Source organism: Semicossyphus pulcher, unplaced genomic scaffold (genome assembly GCF_022749685.1).
Source record: "Semicossyphus pulcher isolate SPU_LCO1_2020_fin unplaced genomic scaffold, fSemPul1.0.p SCAF_3, whole genome shotgun sequence".
Lineage (NCBI taxonomy): Eukaryota > Metazoa > Chordata > Actinopteri > Labriformes > Labridae > Semicossyphus > Semicossyphus pulcher.
In genome coordinates, this window is record NW_027211704.1 from 1,324,540 (window position 1) to 1,347,750 (window position 23,211).

Below are 23,211 nucleotides of genomic sequence, written 5' to 3' on the forward strand. Positions count from 1 at the left end.
GCCCGGGGACAGAGAGACGAGCTGACTGATGTGGTTGGATGTGTATCTCATAAGGAGCATCTGAGGGATTGAGTGTCATGGACTCTGCAGCCCTGCAGTGCATCGCGACTCTTCGTGTTGCTGTTGTTTATTTATTGAAGACACTGATGGAGTAGTGGTACAGATTTAGAATCAGTTTAGTGCACAGTTGATGCACCAGCAGTGAGTGACTTTCCAGCTCTGCCCTCGATGAACCTGTCAGTGATGCAGCAGCAGCACTTTGCTGTGGTGAGGACGCAGAAACAAATCGCTCTGAGTGCCTGCGCTGGGAGCCGGGAGCCAGGAGCAGGCTGCTGACTGATTCTTCTTTATAACTTGGGAGCATAAATGTGGTTCTAATGTGTTGGATATGGCTTTCATTAAAAGTAATAGCAATGCATATAAATAGTCCTGACCCTTCATCAGTTTTGATCATGAATATTTCATCACTCGAGGTTGTGATGTTGTTCTGAATATCAACAACAAATATAACAACTGTGATCCGGTCGTAGGATAATCGTCCTGCAGCCTCGAACGAATGCCTTTGAACGAATCACAGCAGTGGTGCATCCTTCGCGGCCCACCGTATCCCAAGATGCATTGCGCGCCAATTCAAACGAGATGGCAGACTTTTACGTGGCCGAGGAATACGCTTTGAATTGTAAACGTTTTTGGTTTCAACTCAATCAAATAACCAGTGTTACACGTTTAAGAAAACAAAAGTAAAATTGTCTTTAAAATAATTGGTTAACTTACATGACATTAGTTATGCTAGCTAGTTAGTTGTGAGGATGAAACAGATGAGATATGTGTTGCTTATTTGACTTTCCCCTTGTTGGGTTTATTGGGTGGAACTAGCTCACACTAATTCTTTCTAATAACAGTCGTGCAATAAATCCGACCTTCATGGAGGTTATAAGATTCATGTCATCGAACTGTTTGTGGAGTTGGTTGATCAGACTGTTTTGCACCAGGTGGTTTGTGGTGCTGATGATTTGCACGGCGTTGTTGAACTCACACGAGTGAAGACACAGAGAAACGCTTCTTTCTGAAAACAGATTTAATTTACAAAGAGTCAGTGACAGTGTTACAGTTCACATGACAGAATCACGACTGAAGGTTCTCAGAACCCTGATGAAAAATATCAACAACAGTGCTGAAAATTACACTTAGACAGCTGTAAAGAGGAAGAAATAAATGTTACATTTACAAACACATACTGTGTGATATGACATCTCAGACTGCGCCTCGTGGCACAACTCTCTCTGCAGAAACAGTCTGTGTTCCTGTGTGTGTGTGTGTGTGTGTGTTGGACCCTCTGAATGTGTGGTATGTATTGACCTGAATACTGAGACAACACCATATGGATCGGCTGGCCAAGACACTCAAAAGACCGAAGGCCTAATCCCTGCTGGCTAAGTTGATTGGTCTGGGATCCTTTTTAAAACTGAGTGAAATTTTTATAACAATAAGAAGTTCATGTATAAGATTGTCTTTGCATAACAGTGGTCCTCTATAGACACAAAGTGTTGGAGTCAGAGCGGGCAGTATTAATCGAGTCCTGAGGGAATCCTGATATTCATGTGAATTTATGGAGGAAGCTTTAATTCGTTTTTTACTCTGATGCTGCGTGGAATGAAAAACACTGAAACCGTACGTTATGATACAAGAGAAGAGATACTGTAAGTCAGAGATTGTGGTTTAATACAAGTGTAATGTCGTTATCACGTCATGGTAAGAACTGCAATATTACTGTGACATATTTATCTGTGCAGAATAATGAAACCATGCGATGGGTTTTACACCAAATGTTTGTTATTGCTGTTAGATTGATGGCAAATATGTACAATGTTCTGTACATTGAACTTGTTCCTGTCTGATAGAGGTTTTGGGTCCATACCTCGTCTCTTAACCGTCTCAGCCCTGTAATGTATTCACCTGTGTGGTTATATACAGTATGTAACACCATCATCAGTTAATCCACGAAGCTTTGGGATTAAACAAGCACAATTTGCATCTTTGTCAAGTCTGTGGTGAACAAGCTTTACACAACGATCGGGTACCAGATGGCAGTCAGTCAGTCAGCACTGGCTGTGCCATCTTTACCCCCTCCTCTCTCTTTGTAACAAGCCAGGAGGACTGACAGTTGACTCAACAAGTGCCACGTCTGCGCGGCGGCAAAGACAGACGAGTATTTCTAACACGACAGCTCAGATTATTACAAGCGATATAACTCCAAGTTTAATGTGCAATCTTTGTTCTATTCATGCACTGTATTGCTGCTAAGATAAGATGAGGAAGATGTCTCTGAACTGAAACCCATTTAAACGCGGCAGTGTCTCATCGTTTACTCGTGTGACATTCATTCCCTGAGCAAGGTGAATGAGACCGACGGGTTACGTTGAACCTGAGTTCCCGAGGCATCGAGGCCCGTTGGAAACAAAAGGGAGCTTATAGCTGTGTTTAGTGGCAGTGCGTTCAGTAACAGCTGTTTGAAGCATTCATTATAAAAACAGTAACCATGCAATCCAACAGTTGGTGTTTCCATTCATAGATGCAAAGAAGTGAGATAAACGAGAGTATGTTCTGTAGCACAAGTGTAGAGATCTGTGGTGATGGTGACATTCTGAGAAACATTTCAAAGTACCGTCTTTAAGGACTTCAGAGAACCAGTCATACATACATGCATACACGAATAAGAAGACATCTGAATAATACAAAACTTGCAGCATAAGTCCTCAAAAAATGCTTCTCTCTGGCTCTTCGGACGCTCTTGAGCTCACACTCACACTTCCAGACACGCACAGCAAACAAGGATTAGGTTTTAGGATTGTCAGACAAAATGTTGCCCTGATAATCTCGTCGGGGTGTGAAGTTCATCGGTTCATTTTTGGAAAATAACTGTCTTCAAGCCTCTCATTCAGTTCAGTCATTCATTCATCCCCCCTCCAGCACAGCCAGAATCCGCCTGCACCTGTCACTCTTAGCTTGGCATCACTGAAAGTCTGTTGGACTCACTGTCAGACCCACACAGCTGTGTTGTAGTCAAACAAGGGCTGCATTTTCTCCAGACCAGTCTCTGGCTGCCTCCTGTCTATATAAATGCCAGCAAATGGTTGCTGGTGGACCTGGGGGAAGTGGTGTTGGTGGTGGTTCCTCTCTGCCTCAGGTAGATGTGGGCACAGCTTGGCTTTGCCCTGCTGTCCATTTGCCCAGAAGGGCAGGTAAAAGCTGCCTTTTGAACTCTTTGGAACAAGTTTCTTTGGCCTCTTGACGAGGTCGCCCTCTGACAACTCAGGAGCCATCCAGCCGGGTCTTTCCTTGAGCAGCTTGTCCCTGTCGGGCCGGACGCTGCGTAGAAACTTCTTGAATATATTTGTGGTTAGTGAGAACTTCTTGCAGATTTCTTGTGAGCGACTGATACGGAGAGGGTGAGCTGGGGTGTCCGGTCTGTCTACTGCTCCATCCATTGTCCTCTCCGCTCCCCTCTTCCTCCTTTCCTCCTCTTCCCCATCTTCCCTCTCCACCTCAGGCAGGTCCAGCCAGTTGCCCACGAGGTCGGCAAAGACGTTGTCACCCAGCACTAGGGGCTGACGATTGCGACTGCGGCTCATGAGCGAAGAAGTCCAGTCGCTTCCATCGTCTGTGCTGTCCTGGGAGTAGTCGCTGTCCAGTGAAGGGCCCTCTCTGGAAAGGCTGTACAGGATCCCAGGCAGATCCACCACCTGAGCATGACGGGGGGCCTGTGGATGAGGGTAGGGCTCCGGTGGAGGGTTTCCCACCGTTGGTCCATAGAAATCCACCTGCGGGGCGGTGTATCCTGACCACCGCTTGGGAATAGACTCAAGGTCGTTCTCGCTTCTCACGCTTCTTTCACTTGTCTCGCTCTCACTCTCAAGGCTGGATGCCGAGGAAGATGAGGTTCCCATGCTGCTTCTGTTTCGACACGAGCTCCTATCATCTCGGCTGAAAGTGTTTCTGCTCTCCAAAGACAGCCTTGGACTTGGCATTGGACTGGGGCTGGGCTCCTCGGGCATAGTTTGGCTGAAGTGGGACCCGTAATCTCGGCCTGAGGTTAAAGCTGCCGTAGGTGGTGCTTCAGGAGGAGCTGTTGGAGCGGGATGTGGGATTCCTCGGTTAATAGGCCGTCCGGAAATGTCGAGGCTTTCTAACGCTGTCTGAACCTGAAGGAGCTTGAGTTCCTGGAGGGCTCCCATCATGGAATTCATCTGAGCATGGAGGCCATCTCCAGCTTCTTTCATGGACACCTGAAGGGAGACAGAGAGCAAAGGGATTAAGATCACAGTCTTCAAAGACCTTTGTATAGGCACCTGCAGGACACATCCTCTTCATAGTCCAGCAGCTTACATCCAATTACACGCCCTAAACTTTCAGTATCCAAAGCATTATATGTAATTTACAAATTAAAATCACAGTAATATTCCAGCTTCCTGTCTCTCTGTCGGTTAGTCTCTATTGTTATTTCATGCTGCTTTCAAGCACCTCGTTTAATTATGGGTCATGTGACCTAGTTTTGGATGACAGGCCAGGGTCCCATATGGCCTGCGTACGAACAGGATCCAACAAATGACAGCTGTAAAACAGAGCTTGCTGTTTTTTCTTTTCTTTTACTCTTTCCATCTCAGTGTTTCTCTTACCCTCCATCCATCCATTTACTTTATTCTTCTCCTCCGAGCTCTTTGTCTTCACTCTTACTTCCCTCTGTGCAGGAGTAATCATACACTCAGCTTTTTATCCTCCTCCTCCTCCACTTTCGTTCCGCTCTCATCTGTTTAAGAGCCTGCGTCATGTGATCTCAACCAACCGTTTTCTCCTGAAGCTAGACGGGAAGCCCGGAGGCGGCGTCGTGACCTGCGTCTTAACTTGCAGGCTTGAATCATTTCACACCTTGACCCAGACTTTGAATCATTCTGTTTATAACTACAGGTTTATCTTCGTCTAGGAACGCGCTTGCATTGGCAAAGGTAGACACTGTTTGATGAGTCAACCTGCTTCCCTTTTTCTAAAGACATCTGTGGGAAGCAGGAGAAGGCATGCAAGGAATTTTGTAAAACGTGCCAGTGTGGGAAACACACCTACAGCAAACAACACTGTTCAACCATTCCTGAACCAAACCGTCAATCAGGATCTGTCAGTTAAACCGCAACACGTGCACATGAAACAGGCCTCTACAATGATTCTATACAACAAATATCTTACATCTAAGAAATCAAAACTGCACCTTACCGTCTATAAATATCCACAAAGCAGCAGGCATAGATATCACTGTCTCCCTGGTGTTGTTTCTCTGCACCTCTGCCAGCCTGTCAGTCTCTCACCTTTCAAACGGTTCTGTCTGACAGCCCCTATATGTATCCCTCTCCAATGGGGGGACACCGCTGGGTGTGACAACCAATCAGCGCTGCCCGTCTAGACTATAACCCCCAAACGGCAGGGGGGAGGGTGGGGTCACTCAGGCGGAAAGGGACTGACAATGAGACGAGCGAGAGGGGAGATAGCGAGTGAGAGGAGGGAGGATGGGAGTCAGCCGGATGAGCGCGGATGGAGAGAGGGGAGGGGATCCCTCGCCATATGTTTAGATGTCGAAGAGAAACTGTTGATGGATTTAATTATAGATGACACCATAAGAACACATGAGGGGGGTTATAGACGGGCGAAGGGGGGCTGGATGGAGGTATATGACACCAGAAGGCTGTGATACTTAATCTTGAGGGAGCAGTGATTGTGTTGACCCTCGGGTGGGAAAAGTAGATGTGTTAGACAACTGACGGTACAGCATCATAAACAAAGCGACCTATAAGCACCGTGAGAGGCGAAAATGTTGCACAATGTGGGTTTCTTGGGAAAACAGACAAATGTTCTAGATGACAGAAATTCATGAGAGATAAATGGCCACGAGAAAAAAGGGAAATACTCAATTATAACAAACTCTCAGATGGACTTTGATGATCCTCTGGAGGATGAACCCAACCGACTCTGTCGACCCCCCGATTTTGGAACCATCATGAGGTTTGTATCTGTGGTGTTTGTTAAAGTATCTCAACAACTACTTGATGCATGCCATGATAGTGTGTACAGACAACCAGAGTCTGCTCCACAAGATGAATTCTACTTTGGTGATCCAGTCAATTTTATTTAGTACCATCATCAGGTAAAAGTGTTTGTATTTAGTTTGGTTATGGACCTAATACTTGTGTTTTGTGCTAATTAGCAAGTGCTAGCATGCTAACACAATAAGCTAAAAAGCTGAACATTGCAAACTGATGCAAATGTAAAAATGGCAATGTGAGATATTTAGCTTGCTTGCATTAGCATTTAGCTTAATTCACTAGGGTGGAAAGAACAAGCTTACAGAGACACAGGTGTGGCTGCAGACTCGTCTTCTTTAATTTAATTTGCAGATAATATTTGTTCTGAATAATTTAAAGAACATTTGGATTGTTTTTGTCTGACCAGCACTGTTCAACCATCCGCTATCTATTGGTTACCGCTTATCCTGTTCAGGGTCGGAGGAGCCTATCCCAGCTGTCATTGGGCGAGAGGCGGGGTTACACCCTGGACTGATCACCTGTCAATCACAGAGCTGACACACAGAGACAGAAAACCTTTCGCGCTCACACTCACACCTGTGGGAAACTTAGTGAACCTAACGAGCATGTCTTTGGACTGTGGGAGGAAGCCGGAGTACCCGGAGGGAACCCACGCGTGCACGGGGAGAACTCCACACAGAAAGGCCCACCAGGAACCTTCTAGCTCTGACAGCACTAACCACTGCACCACCGTGCCGCCCGACTATTAAACCAGATATTTCATTGTTAAAACAGAGAGAAGCTGAGATTGTTGGCGTTCCTCTTTGATAAATGACTTAATTGATCTTTAGAGGTGATGATGATTAATTTAGTTTACCGACTAATCAATCGATCACTATACTGTAAGCAAAGGCCAGTCCACATGGTCTGTACCGTGACACTTATCCAATACCCTGCTTCATTAACATTTAACCTCTGGGCTACACTTTGCTCGTCTCTAACATATGGCTGAGTAGGTGCACAGAGGCGTGAATATCCTCTAAGAGCAGATAATAAGATATCAATGCACATGCTGGGAACAAAAGCCTCTGAGCCTCCCGTTGGTTCGCCGAATTAGCCAGTGAAGGTTCGAGTAATTAGCACAATCAGGTTGTCTCTTGTCTTCGTGCCTTCCCACATATGGCTGACTTCATTAGCCGTAATTCCCCCGCGTCCCCGGAGCGGCTGGGAAAGGGCGCATAATTACGGTTTACTTTCCTCCACATCAAAGGTCAACAAGTCTGAAGACGAGATGACTGCAGAGGTTTGTATTGTTGTTGCGTCTTCGGAGGCAGACATGTGGCTTTGGTAAGTTTATGCAGGGATCAGCTGAGGGATTACCGCACTCTGAGTCTCTGCTGAAACCTGGACCGCTCAGGTGTATTAAATCTGTTTGTGAAATATTATCTCCAGAGCCGTCTGAAAGGGCCACACCTGTTTGCACATGCTAACCAAAAACACCCTAATTTAACACTCACATGCGACTCTTCCATTATCCCCCAACATGCAGGCGTTCCCACCAGTTATTTAAACACACTGAGTTGTTTACTGGCGTTTCTATTCTAAGGATACATAAATAATTCATCTTGAGCCCTGGGGAACAAACAGAGGAACAGAAGCAAACTCAACCCCATTATTCCACCTTTACCATGCCAGCTAACTCCAGGCGCTACACCGCTGCCATTTCAAGGCTGAGCTTTGTGGCCCGAATCTGTCAGCCTTTCCAGCCTTCATTCTGGCTTCTGCTCGCGGTGCGCAAAGTGACTCTACAGTAATCTCCGGCGGTGGTTTCTCGTGTGAACACAGATATTATTCATCCTGAGATGTCTTATTTTTACAATGTGTGAATCAGCTCAGGGCCTTGTTAAGACAAAGATTCACAGGACGCTGACCCAACACAACCAGCTCAAGCACCGTAAGGTCTTACCCAGAATGAGGAACATAGAGACGAGGGGGAAAATGTCTAATCTAATTTAATAAGAGAACTGGGATGAAATCTGGACTGCAGGGAATTGTGGTTGTGCCCAGAAACACTGGCATCATTAACCCAGTCTTGTGAAGTTTAGTTAAATCTTCTTTTTGAATTAAAGCCCCCAAGACTATTTCATCCATTTAATCCATCAAGCGTGCACGGCTATAAAAAGATCACTTTAAAAAAGCAAGCCAAGTGAAAATCTGCTGAATGAATGAAAGAAAGACGAGCAGGGACTGTCCAGATCCCCCCGCTTCATCCCCCGCTCCTCCTTCCTCTGTGGCTGCAGCGATGCCAGCCAGGCAGACATAATTGCCAATTAAAGGCTGAATGCTTCAAAGTTTAAGAACAATGGCTGGCAGTGTTGAATTAATGTTGAATGGAGGCTTATTAAAAAGTTCTGGCCGTTGATTGGTGATTCTTTATTTTACATTCTCACCTCAGATCGAGCTAAGATGCATCAAGAGACCGTTCAACATGCACGCACTTATTAAAGCGACTCTTAAACAGCACACAGAATAAATAAATCAGTGCTCCTGCCTACCTTCATGGCAGCCGAGATTCTACCTCCTTCAGTTATGGAGGGAGAAATAAATCACTGTGCAAACACACTGCGCTCACACATGTCCAGGCATGCCTCGCTTCAATGAAGTCACTGTCTTATTTATGGCATGTGCGTGTTGTGTTCACTGACATACATTCGCCACATTATTAGGTGAGAAATAAACACACGAGCAGGAAACCGAAAACAAACCGGCGCTTCATTCTGGCTGTAAAATACGGCCTATTCACTGTTGTTGTTTATTTGTTATTGGCTGGAGGGGGGAGGAAGCAGCGAGGCCAAGGTTATCAGACCCAAAAGGTCTTCCTGTTTAGAAGGAGCTGGCCGGCAGCAGCACCAGTTTGTGTACTCCACCCTCCCTCCACCTCCACCCCTAATTAAAAATGAATAAGGGGCTGTGTGGGTCAAGGGCAAGAATAGGGTCTCTGTCCGGGGGGATACAGAGAGGGTCTCTGTGACTAAAACTTCTGGACACGCCACAGAGCGCTGTGGACGGCCCTGAGGTCATGATAGAGAGGGCAATAAAGCTGCGGAGCGTTCACTGAAAGAAATAAATTACTGTGCACGAGGCAATGAATGCTTCTTTGACTAAAGAGGTTATATAGTGACTCTGTTTAGTGCGAATGCCCCCGGGGTCAAGTTCAGGAGAGGGAGAAGTGTGAATAATGTCCAACAACAGAGAGAGGGACACGAAAACCTCTCTCACGATGTCATGACAAGTTGGTCGTTGTGTGCAGACATCTTTTTACTACTCGCGATGATGCGTGAGAGATTTGTCTCACAGGTTTCTGCCTCCACAAAAGTACCACCAGGAAAAATTACAGCACCTGCCAGTCCATGCTGTCTGTCTGTGATGATCATGAATAAATCCCTTATTAGAGAGAGACGACGGCGGATAGTGTCCGAAACAGGGGAAGAGAGAGTGGGGATGACACGCGGCAGAGGGCCGAGCCGGGCCGCCACATCGCGGACCGTAGCCTCTGTATATGGGACGCACGATTTAACTGCTGAGCTACACTCCAGTATAAACCGACCTTTAGGGTAAAGAAGTCGTATTATTATGAGTATGTGGCATCCTGCCAAACGGGGCGTCACATAGAGGAATGCTTAAGTAGGTCATTTTAAATAGCAAGATGTGTTTTGTCATTAATTTTAGAGGACTTGTTGAATTATCTATAAGCTCACTGTGAACACCTCTCATTGGCACTACTTTCTACCAAAGAAAAGGTTCATGTGACAGAGTTCTGTGTGTTCAGAACAGCAGGAGCTCTGTTTCTGGAAACAGATGACGTTCATGCATCTTTAAGATAGAACGCTGTTACGATGTTAGAGACAGATATCCCCGAAGCTTGGCAATGAAATACAAATAACAAGAGGAAAGTGGAAATGGACGATTGGGCGAACGCTCCGTGTGTCTTTGACCTGCCGCCTGACGAAGTCCCTGACGGCCTGTTCAGAGATGGGAGTTGGTTTAATAGCTTGTTTCCTGCTCTGCTATCATCCAAACTGCTGCTGCAGGGGACGGAGGACAACGAGGGTTCATCTCGTCATCTCTGGGAGATCATATTTGGAGACAGTCTGGGAGCCATTATCTGTCCTACTGCTTTAAAATCCTCACCGGAAGCTGAGATTGTTGGAGATACTTGATAACGCAGCAGCTGACGTCAGCACTCTGAGTGTGTGGGCAGTGAAAGTGCACGTCCAAGTCTCCAGCCCACAGCGGTAACATCAAGTGAGACGCTGTTTTTCCAGTGACTCCACACTCTTCCCCCTCTCAGACTCTTATTAAAAACTGTGTAAATGTAGAGAAGATGAAAACTGGTTTGTAGTAAGCTTTCAAGAAGAGTGGCTTGGTGCAGCCTTTTATGTATTTAGCCCATTTTAAGCCCCTTTTACACTGCCAGTTCAAGGCGGCTTATTACGCCTCTGTTACGTCTTGTCATTCTGCACAGAGGCAGAATGGTGGGGCGAAGCTGCTCTGCCACCGAGCCGGCACTGGAGGTAGTAACTCGGGCTGTCAACGGATATTCTAAACTCGAATATATAATCGACTTGTAATAAAAAACGGATATTTGGATATTAAAATTAATATTCGTTGTGACAAAAAAATCAGCACTACCACGTCTGTTTGCGAGCTCGCAAGTTCTCGTATGTCCTCACGCACACTCTTGGTTACGGAGCATCCTTGAATGCATCACGACGTCACTATGATTCATTAATAATTAACTTAAGTCTCGCTGAGACGAGCTAAAACAACAACCGTGTGGCGTGCAGTTATGATGTCGGAGAATTTAAATCCCGGCCCGGCCAGACAGAGAGATTCTCACCCCCAGCAGAACTGACAGGTGTAGGTATGTTGATTTTTTTTTAAAGGCTATGTTTGAATAAATATACCTGTCACAGCGCAGCTCGCTTGGAACGCTGAATGTCCGTTTTACGTAACCTAATTACATAATTAACGGATCTTTTAAAAGGTCTCTGTTTAAATTATCTTTGCAAGTAAGTTAGTCTCTCGTTGTGTTGGTTTGTCCTCTTGTAGACATATTGTGCAAAAATAGATATTAGAATAGTCGAATAGGAATAATTGAACATCATTTTTGGCCAATTTTGAAGCACTAGTAGTAACAGAGGTGAAACGGGGGTGAAAGGGCGTCAGTGAACAGCGCCACGTGTGTCTATGTGACGCTTGCTTTGTTTACACTGCGCGTACCTTTTGCGACCGCAACACAAAACACTGGGCCGTGCTTGGTTTAGTGTTAAATGGCAACGGCAGCATAATGGCGGAGCTTCTTTACGGCGCCGTGGCGGAACTGTAATGTAAACAAGGCTTTTGATTGCTAACTTACTACTGATACTACGGGTCATTAAAGACAATGAGAGAAAATCATCCTTCAGAGACTTTAAAGCTGCATTGTTTTGGTTTTACGGCCTGCAACGCTACTGCCAAACAGCATACAGAAGACATGCAAGCTGAAAAATCTGCAGCGCAAGTGCCAGATATATTTCCCATGAGGAGGTGGAGACCAAAACAGGGCTTCAAGAAGAGTGAACACTGGAAAGCTTAATCCAGAAGACAACTGGACGACCTCTCATCCTTCAGTTCTAAACTTCCGGGTAAAAAAAGTCCAGTCGCCTTTTGGATGAAGCTTTGAATGACCATGACCCGGAGGACTGAGAACCTTCTCAGACAACGTCGGAAACATTTGTCGTTTCTGGAAACACGACTGCTTCTGCTGTCCTGTGTCTGCTGCTGCTGTAAATAGGCGTCTGTCTGATAACACAACAACTTTATTGGGTGATAATTTGTCGATGCTCCGTTTACAGCTTTTTCCGCTGCCCCCAGGTGGCCAGAAAAATCAATCGTTGTAGCTGTGATGCGTTACACAACACATCCTCCGTTTTAGTAGCAGAACAATCCAAAAATCCGATAGCTTTTAGCTTTAGATAGCCACACGTAGCAGAGACACAACAACATGACAGGGCACAATATTGACCTAAAACCAGAGCAACCCTCACGAGAAATCATCCACGTTTCATCACATGCAGGCAAACAGAGGAGCGACCAGCACAGTCATGTGTAGCTGCAGCAGTGTAATTATCCACTGTGCTGCCTCTTCAAACAATAAACCCTGACTGTCCTCAGCAGCCGTTCCCACTCTGTGATAAAGCAGGTTACTGTATGTGCGCTCCCACACACTGATAAACAGGCTTTGTAAAAGGTTAGCGGCTCCATCTCCAACACAATGATCATCCATGCAAAACCCCACAGCTGCCACCAAGAGCCGGCCAATTTTAGCCGAGGGGAAGGAAGGGCCGGTTAGAGAACAGGAGCCACGAGGGAGGCACCGAACAAACGAGGCTTAAAGTTAAACCGTTACACGGCTTTGTGTTGTGCACAGATTTCTGATCCCACACCCTGAAGGTAACAAAGAACATGCGACTCTGAAGGCACGCGAGCTCTCTGCACATTTAGCACTTGTGGGATTTTCCCCCTCTGGTTTTATGATCTCATGTTCTCGGGCTTTGGTGTTGAATTCCAAGATGACAGTCGTGTTTGAAATGCGCCTCAGGTGTGAAAGGGATAAAGGAGCATGATGCATACGAAATCAGCTTCAGCAGTGTTGACAGAAGGAAGGTTTGACTTATGCTTCAGTGTCTGAAACGCCCGAGTTCAGCAGGTGTGCACCCAACGTTTAGACACGATGACTCAAAGGCACGTCAGCGTTTGAATCTCAGTAAGCAGGAAGGGCTTACGTTGTTCTGTTTCATGACTCTTTGTTGTGTGAGTAATGAGTCGTGCATGGTTTTAAAAATATGTCATTGTTTCTATGGAGCCTTGTGATGCTTATTATTGGAACAAACGGACTGATGGACTATTTTCAGCAACACGAGTAGAAAAATAATAAAAGTGAAACAAACTTGAAACAGTCTGCAGGCTCAGATCTGACAAGTGTCGCTGGCTCATTACATGCGGTCAGCAGTCAGGAGAAACAGCCCCCAGGACCTCGTGAGGTGAAAGGTCAAATGTTCAAGCGTGACCTGACACTACCCCACACAGACTGACCCCCGCGACCCCTGACACAGTGTTCACACTACTGTATGACACTTGTCTTCTTTTAGAGCCCACAGCGCGTTGAGTTTCAGGGTGTCTGCTGCGGTGCATCGAGGTCACAGTTGTAATTTACATAACTTTTATGAAGGCTGTGAATGCCACGCTCAGATTTCTCTATTGCGACAGACTTCATTTAAACGCATCAGGGTGAACATTTAAAGGAACACACCAGCGTTTTCTCCGCTCCTCTTCACATCCAGCAGGTTCTATGAACAGTTCTAAAGCTGGCTGAACATTATTTGGTCTTCGGGTGTCATTTTTCATGTCTTTCTGGCAGCCATTGGTGACCATCCATTTCCATACAGTCTGCAAATCAGTTAGCAGACTGCTGAAACTTAGCCTGGTGGATATAGGAGCCTGGTGTTGTGCTCAGTGCTGGCTCCCGACTTTGTCTGCAAGTGTGGTTAGAATTGAGGATGTCATCTACAATCCTGAGACAAATGTCTCTACAATGACGAGCTCCATGCAGCTGCACAGGTCTTTAAACGACTTGAAGAAATAGCTCATTTTAAAAGCGACACATGTCCTTAGTTGATGTGAAATAACGCAGACTGTCTAAAGAACCTTCTGTGTTTGGTAACGTAAAGAAGAAGAGTCGTGCCATGCTTCCTGTCAGGTAGAAAATGACATCGGCTGGACGGATGTGTCGCCACACGTTCAGGGCAGAATCACCACCCATCCGTCAGATAAGAAAGTCTCGTAACACAGAATATTAAATTAGACTTGATGAGGCCGAAACATCGTTTGTCTTCATTATCGTTGTTTCTTGTCTTCAGCATGGGTAATGTAGTGCATCAAATGAACCTGTTATGATGCTGAATTATCTTGTTATTGTAACCTTGACTTAATGAGACTTGTTAGTGAGTGTGATTGATGACACAGCTGATGCACGTTTCAACAGTTTGACTTTCATACAGAGACAAACGGAAACAAACGGATGTCTGCGACTCAAAGTTCTTGTTTGTTAAATCTGAGACTGAAGTTTGACGTTTGACATAATTGGACTGAAACCTGAAAACGACCGTCCCGGGCTTCTCAGAAACTTCACCACGGTCTGTGAAGCGTGGCCAGAAGCGACAAATCGACTCTCCTCGCGGCTGTAAGTCGGTTATCGGATGTTTGTGATCTCTCTGCTGCAGATGGAGCCGCTTTAACACTCTCCAGTGAGCACTGGATGAAAATCCGTCACAGTGGAAAGAAAAGTGACAACCTTGGCATACACGGCCCTCGTCTTCTGAACAACAGATTGCGTCCCACATGGTCCCGTGCAGGAGGAGACTGCCTCGGCTTTTTAACCGGCATCTGCTCTCTGTTCTCCTGTTTGATCCCCGGCATGGCACGACACTTTTTCCATTATGTTACCAAACAGCGTTATGGCAGCTTTAACACAACATGTCCTCCTGGCAGCGGCGTCTGCTAACCCCTGAAATCTCAAGTGCCACTTCACAGACGTGTGGCTCATTTGGAGAGGCGAATCAAGGAGTCACAGAGCGGATCATGTTGCAGCCATGCGAGGCTCTTCTGTGGGCCGGTGGCTCGATAGAAGGAAAAAGAAATCTGTGTCTGCTTTGAAGATGATTCCAAATGAAATCTGTGCCAGTTAAGGCTCCTTTGAAAATGGGTCTACAGCGTGACACTGCCAAATGATTGGGCTGTGAGGGTGCAGCTCACACGTTTTGTTTTCACATTTCAAAGACGAGGGGGAGAGACAGCACTCCAGAACTGCCACCATCAAACAAACGTGTTTGTTAGAGGAGAGGAGACGTAAACACATGAAATGACGGAGACTGACAAATTAATTCAGGGCTGAATGATGTGATGAAACTCACTGTGGCTGCCAATTTCACTCCCTCCTCTGTGACAGCACTCACAGCAGGCGATGAGGGCTGCAGCTACCCATCGTTTCTTTATTGATGTGTTTTCTTAATTAATCGATTATTTTATCCATCAGAGCTCAAAATAATATCTTATTTTTCTTCGATTAAAAATCTAAAATGTTAATTTGACCTGATATTACACACAGAAAAGCAGCGAATCGTCACACTGAAGAAGCTGGAACCAACAGATTTCTGCTTGAAAAGTAAATCAAAGATTAATCGACTAATGCTTTCAGCTCCCGCCGGCTCCAACACACGATTAGATTTACTACAACAGATCAAAATACCGGGAATCCTACAACTACTTCTCTGAGAACCATCTGACTGAGAGCAGCCTGCTTTTGGAGGAGAGGAAAAACGGTCTTTGAGCTCATTAGGATGAAAACATCTGTCCCAGATGTGTGGACAGAGAGGATATGTACACATGCCTCTGGTGTGCTCGGAGCTTTAAGCCTACACACTTTAATGCGATTTTAAAGACACACATTCAACTGGAGCTGAAACCTGGAAAATATGAGAGGCTCTTTCAGGACACAGAGAGCAGACTGCTGTGCGAGGAGAGCCGCACATCTGATATTTTTAGAATATGTACAGAGAAAGTCAAACGCACAAGCGAGCCAGTTTCAACACTTAAAGATTGTGCATGTTTAAAAGAATGAATAAAGTAGAGAACATGATTCTGCGCTGATTGCAACAGTAGAAGTAATGTAGAAACATACCAGCTCCTGCTTCAGCCGCCGCAGACACGCATCCATGTTTTTGCATTCTGGTTTCAGCTGTTGTTCCATTTTAGGAAAAAAAGACAGAAAAAAAACAAGAGGCTCAGATGAAACGCTTCGCTGGTCGCCGCTCGAGCATGACTCTGAAAGCTTGTCTCGCGGGCAGCGAAATTAAAACGTCGCTCTCGTGGAGAGCAGAAAAAGCAATTTGCGATGTGAGATGCGCAAATCCTGCTGAGGAATGCGCGCGCGCCTCGTAATGACGCGGATCCTTAGATTAAAATAAACAAGTCCTGATGACGAAAATGCGTTTACTCCAGAAATGCTAATGAGCTCCTTCTGCATCAAGAGACCGCTCCGTGTGTGTGTCAGTGTCAGCCTGCTGTGCGTGTGTGTCCGTTTTCCCCCCTCTGCTCTTTTCCCATTCAAGAGGAGCGCTTACGTTGCCCATCCAATTTCCTCCAATGAGCGAGCTTCCAAGGCAACCCGAGGACAGACCAAACCTGGTTCAAACTGGGATCAAACTGGGATCCATCATTCATTACGGACGCGCACATTTGTCCACAGCAGCTTGAGATCATTTCACAGAGATCCGAAGAGAGAAAGTCAAACATCTGGAAACGTTTGAGTCAGTGCAGGAGGATCAGATGGTTTGAGCCTCTGAGACAGCAGAGAAAATAAAAAGTAAATATCTCTACTTGATAACGCTGACAGGCTGGTATAGATCCTGCAGCCTCTGTCGGACTGCAGGAGGAAGTTTATTGAGGATGTGTCTAAAAGAAACCATATGTGTCACGAAAGCAGCCATAGGAGCAGCTTCCTGGCCACCTTCACTGCACTCGAGAGGAAACACCTGAGACTCAGGCTTTTGTCCTTAACCCGGATGTAGTGCTTGATTAGCAAGGGAAGGAAGAGCTGCCTATACAAGGAAACTGATGTGGAAGTTGTTTAACACTCCCTCACTCACAGTATAGATTTGACATTTCTCTCAGTGCATGTAAAACATTCAGCGTGTCTCCTGTTAGAAGCAGGAAACTCTGTCAGGTCTCTCTTACTTTGACATTATGCATAAAATAAGTTAAAGCCTGACGCAGTTTCTCTGCATTGAATTTGTAGTTGGAGCACTAACATTGAACTCTTTCAAGACTGAGAGTGCAAAGCAGGAAGACTGAGACTGATATACTGTCCATGTGGTTACATCTAATGCATCACACACTCGATAAAACCAAATCCAGATTATTGTTTCTGTCACGTCCTCCCTGTTCAACATATATCTTTAACTTTCACTGTGGAGACGTGGTGACCTCTGACCTGCGGCTGTCATCTGGAGGTTTTATCATCAGGCCCGATGTTGGTGGAGATGAGTCCCAGATGGATGGACAGACTGACACAGCGAGAGGAAGAGAGGGAAGAAGATCCAACTCTTTTGTTCTTTTATTTATCGTAACAGCACTTTGAATATTTATAGTTTTTTCACACAGCAGGTTAATAACTGTTTCTGTTTGTTCTTTGTCATTTCACTGCAGCTTTACAACTTCATCAGTTTTTTTAATGATAATTATAAAGAAAGTTTTCTTTACCCACCAGAGCCATCAGGAGTATTTATGGCCTGCTGTTGTTGCAAAATGCAATTAGAATATTAAATGCACATACCCTCTTTATTGTTTCACCATCCAGCCGTGCGTCCCTTTTCATTTCATGGTTTCCTAAATCATGTAGTTTGCTGATACTGTGCTCCTGCCTGCTGTTGTTCTGTATTGTTTTAGTCATGATTACACCATAATCGTAATATTTTAGTGCCCAAAGATGATCAATAATTAAGGGATGCAACCCACGCATTCCTAATTTCAGAAGCTTGGACCAAATATTGATTAAAAATCTGCTCCAGAAAAAGTGTCAGGTAATTTTTCTGTTTAAACTGACCGACTAAAACGACTGATCATCAGCATTTAGTCTGATGGTCCACTAAGATGGAACGAATCACATGTTCATGCACGACTCGAATCAGACAAAAACCTGCAGAAGTTAAACATATTGTTTTGTTTGTAGCCCTGCATGTGTCCCTTGTATGTCTGAACCCCGTCAAAGCGCTCAGAAGCCATATTTCTTTATCAGTCTTGAGTTGAGACGTTGACACGTGGATCTATTCAACGTTCAGCGGCCGATATGGAACAATTTAATCTCCAACGTGACCCCGACCTGCAGCTGCTCGTCCTGCATGTGTCCACTTCCTCCCAGCTGTCAGCAGGAACACTCACTGTATCAGGAAGCGTCTCCTCCGATCACTCTGCACTGAAACACATGCAGCACATGCAGCAACTGTTTAACTATACATCACTGCAGACACAAAGAATTATCGTCCTCGGTGTGAGAGTTATGACCCGTTTGGTTCCTCTTAAGTTCTTAATAATGTTCTTTAATGTTTTGCTGTAACTTTATCGTAGATGTCGTCCCAGCTTACACGCTGCCGGTGTTTTGGTTGTAAACAGACTCTGCTCCACATTTCTGCTGTCTGAGCAGAATAACAGAAAACCAGAACTCTGCAGGTCTGCCTTCGGTTTGTTTCACTTCATGTCACTAACATGAGGTTTGGTAAATGATGCTGTTTCTCAGTTTTAGTCCAAGAAAAGAAAAATATCTTCTGTTAAAGGTCAGTTTGTTTTCTTCGCCAGCAGCTGATCATCACAGATCACACTGTGGGTTGGAAAACTAAATAGAAGATGATCTTTGCCACCACTAGTTGGGCGTCTGGGTCCCGTTGCACCAGTTTGCATCATGTCAGATGTGATTTGTTCTACAAATGAGAGTAAGAGAGCCTGGAAGGACTCTCATCTGTAACTCGGGAGCAACAGTTAGTTTATTTGTGAAACATGATCCTGCCACATCTTTTAATCTGCATTTAGGAAGCGCTCGCTGTTTGCTCTTCATGAAGAGGCCCTTAAAGGTACAATAGGCCTGTGTTTCTTAATCAGAGAAGTGTTGTTACTAATGACATCGATGGCCGTTAAGTGAACTGCAGTTAGCATTCTGTCTCTTGGGCGAGCACTCCGTTGGCATCAATAAGCCAATCGGCAAAAACAGTTACCGTAAAATCGGGAATAAAAGTCGCAGTCTGTTTTTGGGGGGAAAAAGGTTTTCTATAACTATTTATTAATAAAAACATGGATATAAGTTATTTCAACAGGATTCCACACACAAACACATTATAGCCTACAATCTGTTTTCGCCGTTTCTGGTTCCTGCTAGCCACCGGTTCAGTAGTTTAGCTCCGCCTACGGTGATCGTTGTGTGGACGTCGGCTGCACTGGCAATTATAACAGCGCATGTCCGTGACGAAGCTTTAGCTACATAACACAATAAAATACCTCTCTGCATTTTATACTGCTATATTGGTCGCACCAGTGTATAGGGCACAGCCTATATTTAGATTTATTTAGAAGTATTAATAGTGCGTCTTATATACCAGATTTTACGGTGCATGAAGCAGACGTTACAGCATCTCATACAGAAGCACGTCGCCAAGATGGAGGAGTGTGTGGTTCTGTGAGTTGCAAAAGTCACGTCCAAAAAACACGTGCTTAAAGCTCTTATATAGAATAAATGTATTCAAATTTAGTATCAGATGTTGGCTTTGTGTGCTTATCGTGCTGCCCTATTGTTAGCTAATTCAACAGTGTTTGTTAAAGCTATCATAGATCACATTAGCTGGTAGAGTTCTTTGCAAGCTAGCCTGCAAATACTGCCCAACCACTCAGATAGGATTTTGCAAATGATAACATTAGCGAGCAAACACGGTTAGCTAGCTAGCTGTAACTTAGCTATGCTACATGGATCTCACATTGGTTGCTTTGCAATGTTAGCTGATAAAGTCATTTGCCAATGGAAAGCTAGCCAATTTACCAGCCAGATTAGCCCTAGAAATGTGGATCAATTAGCTTACATTACCCACTCAATAACAGTGTTTTGCTACGTTAGCTAGTAAGTAAATTCTTCCACATCTGTGAGCGAGCTAACCATGCTAACAAAACCAATCAAAGGTCCCCCATAGACTGAGTGCCCGGCTAATATTGACCCTAGTTTCTTCCCCATACATCGGTCACATTAGCAAAACTAGCTTTGTGTTAGACTCTGTTTTGTGCCGATTGTGTTTGTTTTTGCCGTTAGCTTGTCTTGTACATCGATAACTGTCGGTGAGCCCGTTTACTTAGGAATGTGCAGAAATGAATCATTTGGACATTTTGGGTAAAACTGTCCCAAGGCCTTTTCAGAATCCGCCGTCACGTTGGTATTAAAAATGGACTGATATAAATTGCTTCACATACGACGTTTAAATTGAATTTAAAGACAATCTGAGGGCTCTGATCTGTAATCTTGCCTTCAGGAGAAGTTTGAAGTTAATCTAAATCATGCATCAGTTCTGTTAATGCTCTTACTGTACATGTGAGGGTACTTATCTCTGTGTGTTCTGTCACTTCTCTGCACTGTAGTAAGAATCACTGAATGAGATAACCTGCTTTCATATGTTAGATTCAAAGGAAAGCAGATCCGGCTCTGTGGGGATGTCTGCCTGTTAATGTGGTGACTGTCATTCTTTAACTGTTTAATATGTATTAAAACCACATCAGTGTCCTGAACTGTCAGGTAACGTCTACGTGATAATCTGTTACATAAACCAGCAAGTAATGCTTCACATGGGACGACCGAAAAGATGATGTGATAACAGAAAGAATCCAAGTTATTATTCAGACTCATTAAATGTATTACTGTACTGTTTGGCATTACATCATCAGCTGGACACATTGTTCCCTCTGAGGTGGGGACTGTTTAGTGATGTCATATGTTTGCAGCAGGTTATTACAGGTTTTTAATATCGTATTTTAGGATGGATGGAAGAAATAAAGACGGAACAATGACGTCTACATTTCGACTGTACTGGGAGACGATTAAATATGATTTCCCTCCTCGTGAAACGTATTAATAATGACTCATTTTTAACATCTATTTTTCCTTTTTTCTCCCAAACAACTTTAATTCTTGTTTTATAATTCGAGCTTTCACTGTTTCACCAACAAACACAATAAATGTAGCAACTAATAAGTAAGAAATTATAGCATTACTAATCACTAGCTTAACAGTAAAGGTTCTGTACTGTGCTTACTGTAAAGGACACATGCAGTTTTAATGCAGTCAATATATATTGATTATTGACCTTTGGTGTAAACATGCACTTTTTTTTAACAGTATGTCCATTTAAAGCAGATTTAATGCTCTTTGTCTACCAAATATGCTGGTGCGCTGCCATCTAGAGGTCAGGGTGTGTCACTGCAGGACCTGAAGTCGCGTTGAAAGCTGCATTTACTGGTGACCTTTGGCTTTAGCTGAGTCACCTCACATGCATGTCACCTCCTTTGATATGTCTCCTGTCACTTCTCAAGTAAAGGCATAAAAAAGTTTTTTTTGATCCATCGTCATGCTGTCAAACGTTGATCATGTAACAAAGAGAGTCTAACCTCACATCACACATTCGTCTTATGAAATAACCTACATGTTGCTTCACCACTGATCAGAGACAAACATCCTAACATCCTAATGTGACTGTAGATTCCATTTACATTTGAGCAAATGTAAAAAAAATACTAAGATTTTTTTTTTTTATCTTGAAACTGAGTTAGTCGTGTTGTGTCTGAGTCATCCCGTCCCCGCGTCTGATGACATCATCCAGACATCCTCTAATGATGGGTTACAGACCGTGACAGACTGTCAGAGCTACTTATGTGGCCGGGAGCGAGGTGAGAGTGGAACACCTGGCCACATACGTGAAGGCCGAGTCAGAGGTGTGTCAGAAACACGGCCTCATGTGATGTTACAGCTTCTGAATGTTGTTTGTGTTCGGTGCTTGTCGAGCTTTCATCTTCACTCTTTGTTTTGTTACAGAAGTCATTAGATAAAGCTTCATGTTGTGGCGACAGTTTGGATTTTGTTTCATAGTGAAGATGATGAAAAGGGAGGGTCGTGTTCTGAGTCGCAACGTGTTGTTGTAGCCTTATTTCACTACGGTACCTCGACTGAAATTTAAAGTGTTGGCAGAATTCTTATGAGGTTTTATATTTGTGACTGATGATTTGTTGTGGAGGAAACGTAATGTGGAACAGGTAAAGGTAAAACAGAAGGTCCTGAGACGGATACTTTCAGGTGCCCAATCAAAAATGGGAATAATGGCCCCAAAGAAATAATCTTTAAAAGAATTCTTATTTGACAATAAAATAAAACCTGGTTTAAGTTTAGATGTTACCCTTCACATTGTATTTAAATGTAATAAACAATACAATCTATGAAGGTATCAGTTGTTTCCTCCTTTACACTTACTTAGACTTATTCTGTAGTAACACTGAACATAAATAACTCTTTAACTTCATGTTTCAGATGTTGAATCTTTAAAGTGACAGTGTTCACTGCCATTGACAGTCAACAGAAGATGACTTGTGTGTTATGCTGCCACCTAGTGAGACGTGTACACATGTGCAGAGAGATGTATTTATATGTGATGGTTTCCACACATCCCTCCATCCATTATCTACACTGCTTATAGTGTTCAGGGTCACGGGGGGGGGGGGCTGGGGCCTATCCCAGCTGTCATTGGGTGAGAGGCGGGGTTACACCCTCGACTGATCGCCGGTCAATCACAAGGCTGAAAACAACTTGCTCACATTCCCCAATGAACCTAAAGAGCACGTCTTTGGACTGTGGGAGGAACATGCACGGGGAGAACGTGCAAACTAACACAGGAAGGCCCGCTATACGTCTGAACCGGGACTCAAACTAGGAACTTTGTAGCCGTGAGGCGACAGCGCTAACCACTGCACCGCCGTGCAGGAACAATGCTGCAAAAAAAGCCTAGAAAACAACTTGTTTGTGAATGTAAAGGACGTGTATTTGCTCCTCCATGTATTTGTGTACGAACATACCTGGAGGCAAGCTGAAGCTCTGAGCAGCGAGTTTAACTATATTGTAACTCCATCATGTTCAAAGACTGCTCATAAAAGTGAGCACAGGTAGTGTATATAGCACACGTATATTTTTAAGGTGCTTGTTTTGCTTCTATAAAGGTGGCAGTACTAATTCATTTACATTTATCAACACCAGTGAAAAAGTTGAGGTGTTAGCTCAAAGGCTAATTAGCACTTTATGGCTGACACTGTTTTTAATGACACAAACATGAAACAGAAAGTCCACATGAGTAAGAAAAGCGAGAAGTTCCAGCACTGATTATTTGTGGCAGATTTTAATTAGAATCTGACACCGAGTTGTTCTAACAAAGAAACTGACAGGATACTGTAAACACAGCAAACAGACAGAAAAGCT

At 44.3% G+C, this 23,211-nt stretch overlaps 1 protein-coding gene across 1 annotated transcript; it reads right to left on the reverse strand.

Moving 5' to 3' along the window:
* Positions 1-1,060: 1,060 nt before the first annotated feature.
* inka2 (inka box actin regulator 2) lies at positions 1,061-16,126 on the reverse strand. Its single transcript, XM_069677408.1, has 2 exons — positions 15,850-16,126; positions 1,061-4,286 (listed from the first exon to the last, which is right to left on the reverse strand). The coding sequence occupies exons 1-2, from the start codon at positions 15,916-15,918 to the stop codon at positions 3,039-3,041; spliced, it is 1,317 nt and encodes a 438-aa protein (XP_069533509.1). The 5' UTR covers positions 15,919-16,126; the 3' UTR covers positions 1,061-3,038.
* Positions 16,127-23,211: the final 7,085 nt, after the last annotated feature.

Excerpts from the sequence above, each read along its gene's own strand:
- inka2 (XM_069677408.1), bottom strand. The coding sequence starts at position 15,918 with ATGGAACAACAGCTGAAACCAGAATGCAAAAACATGGATGCGTGTCTG. Across the intron at positions 4,287-15,849 it reads GGCGGCTGAAGCAGGAGCTG|GTGTCCATGAAAGAAGCTGG; the intron begins GTATGTTTCTAC and ends GTCTCCCTTCAG.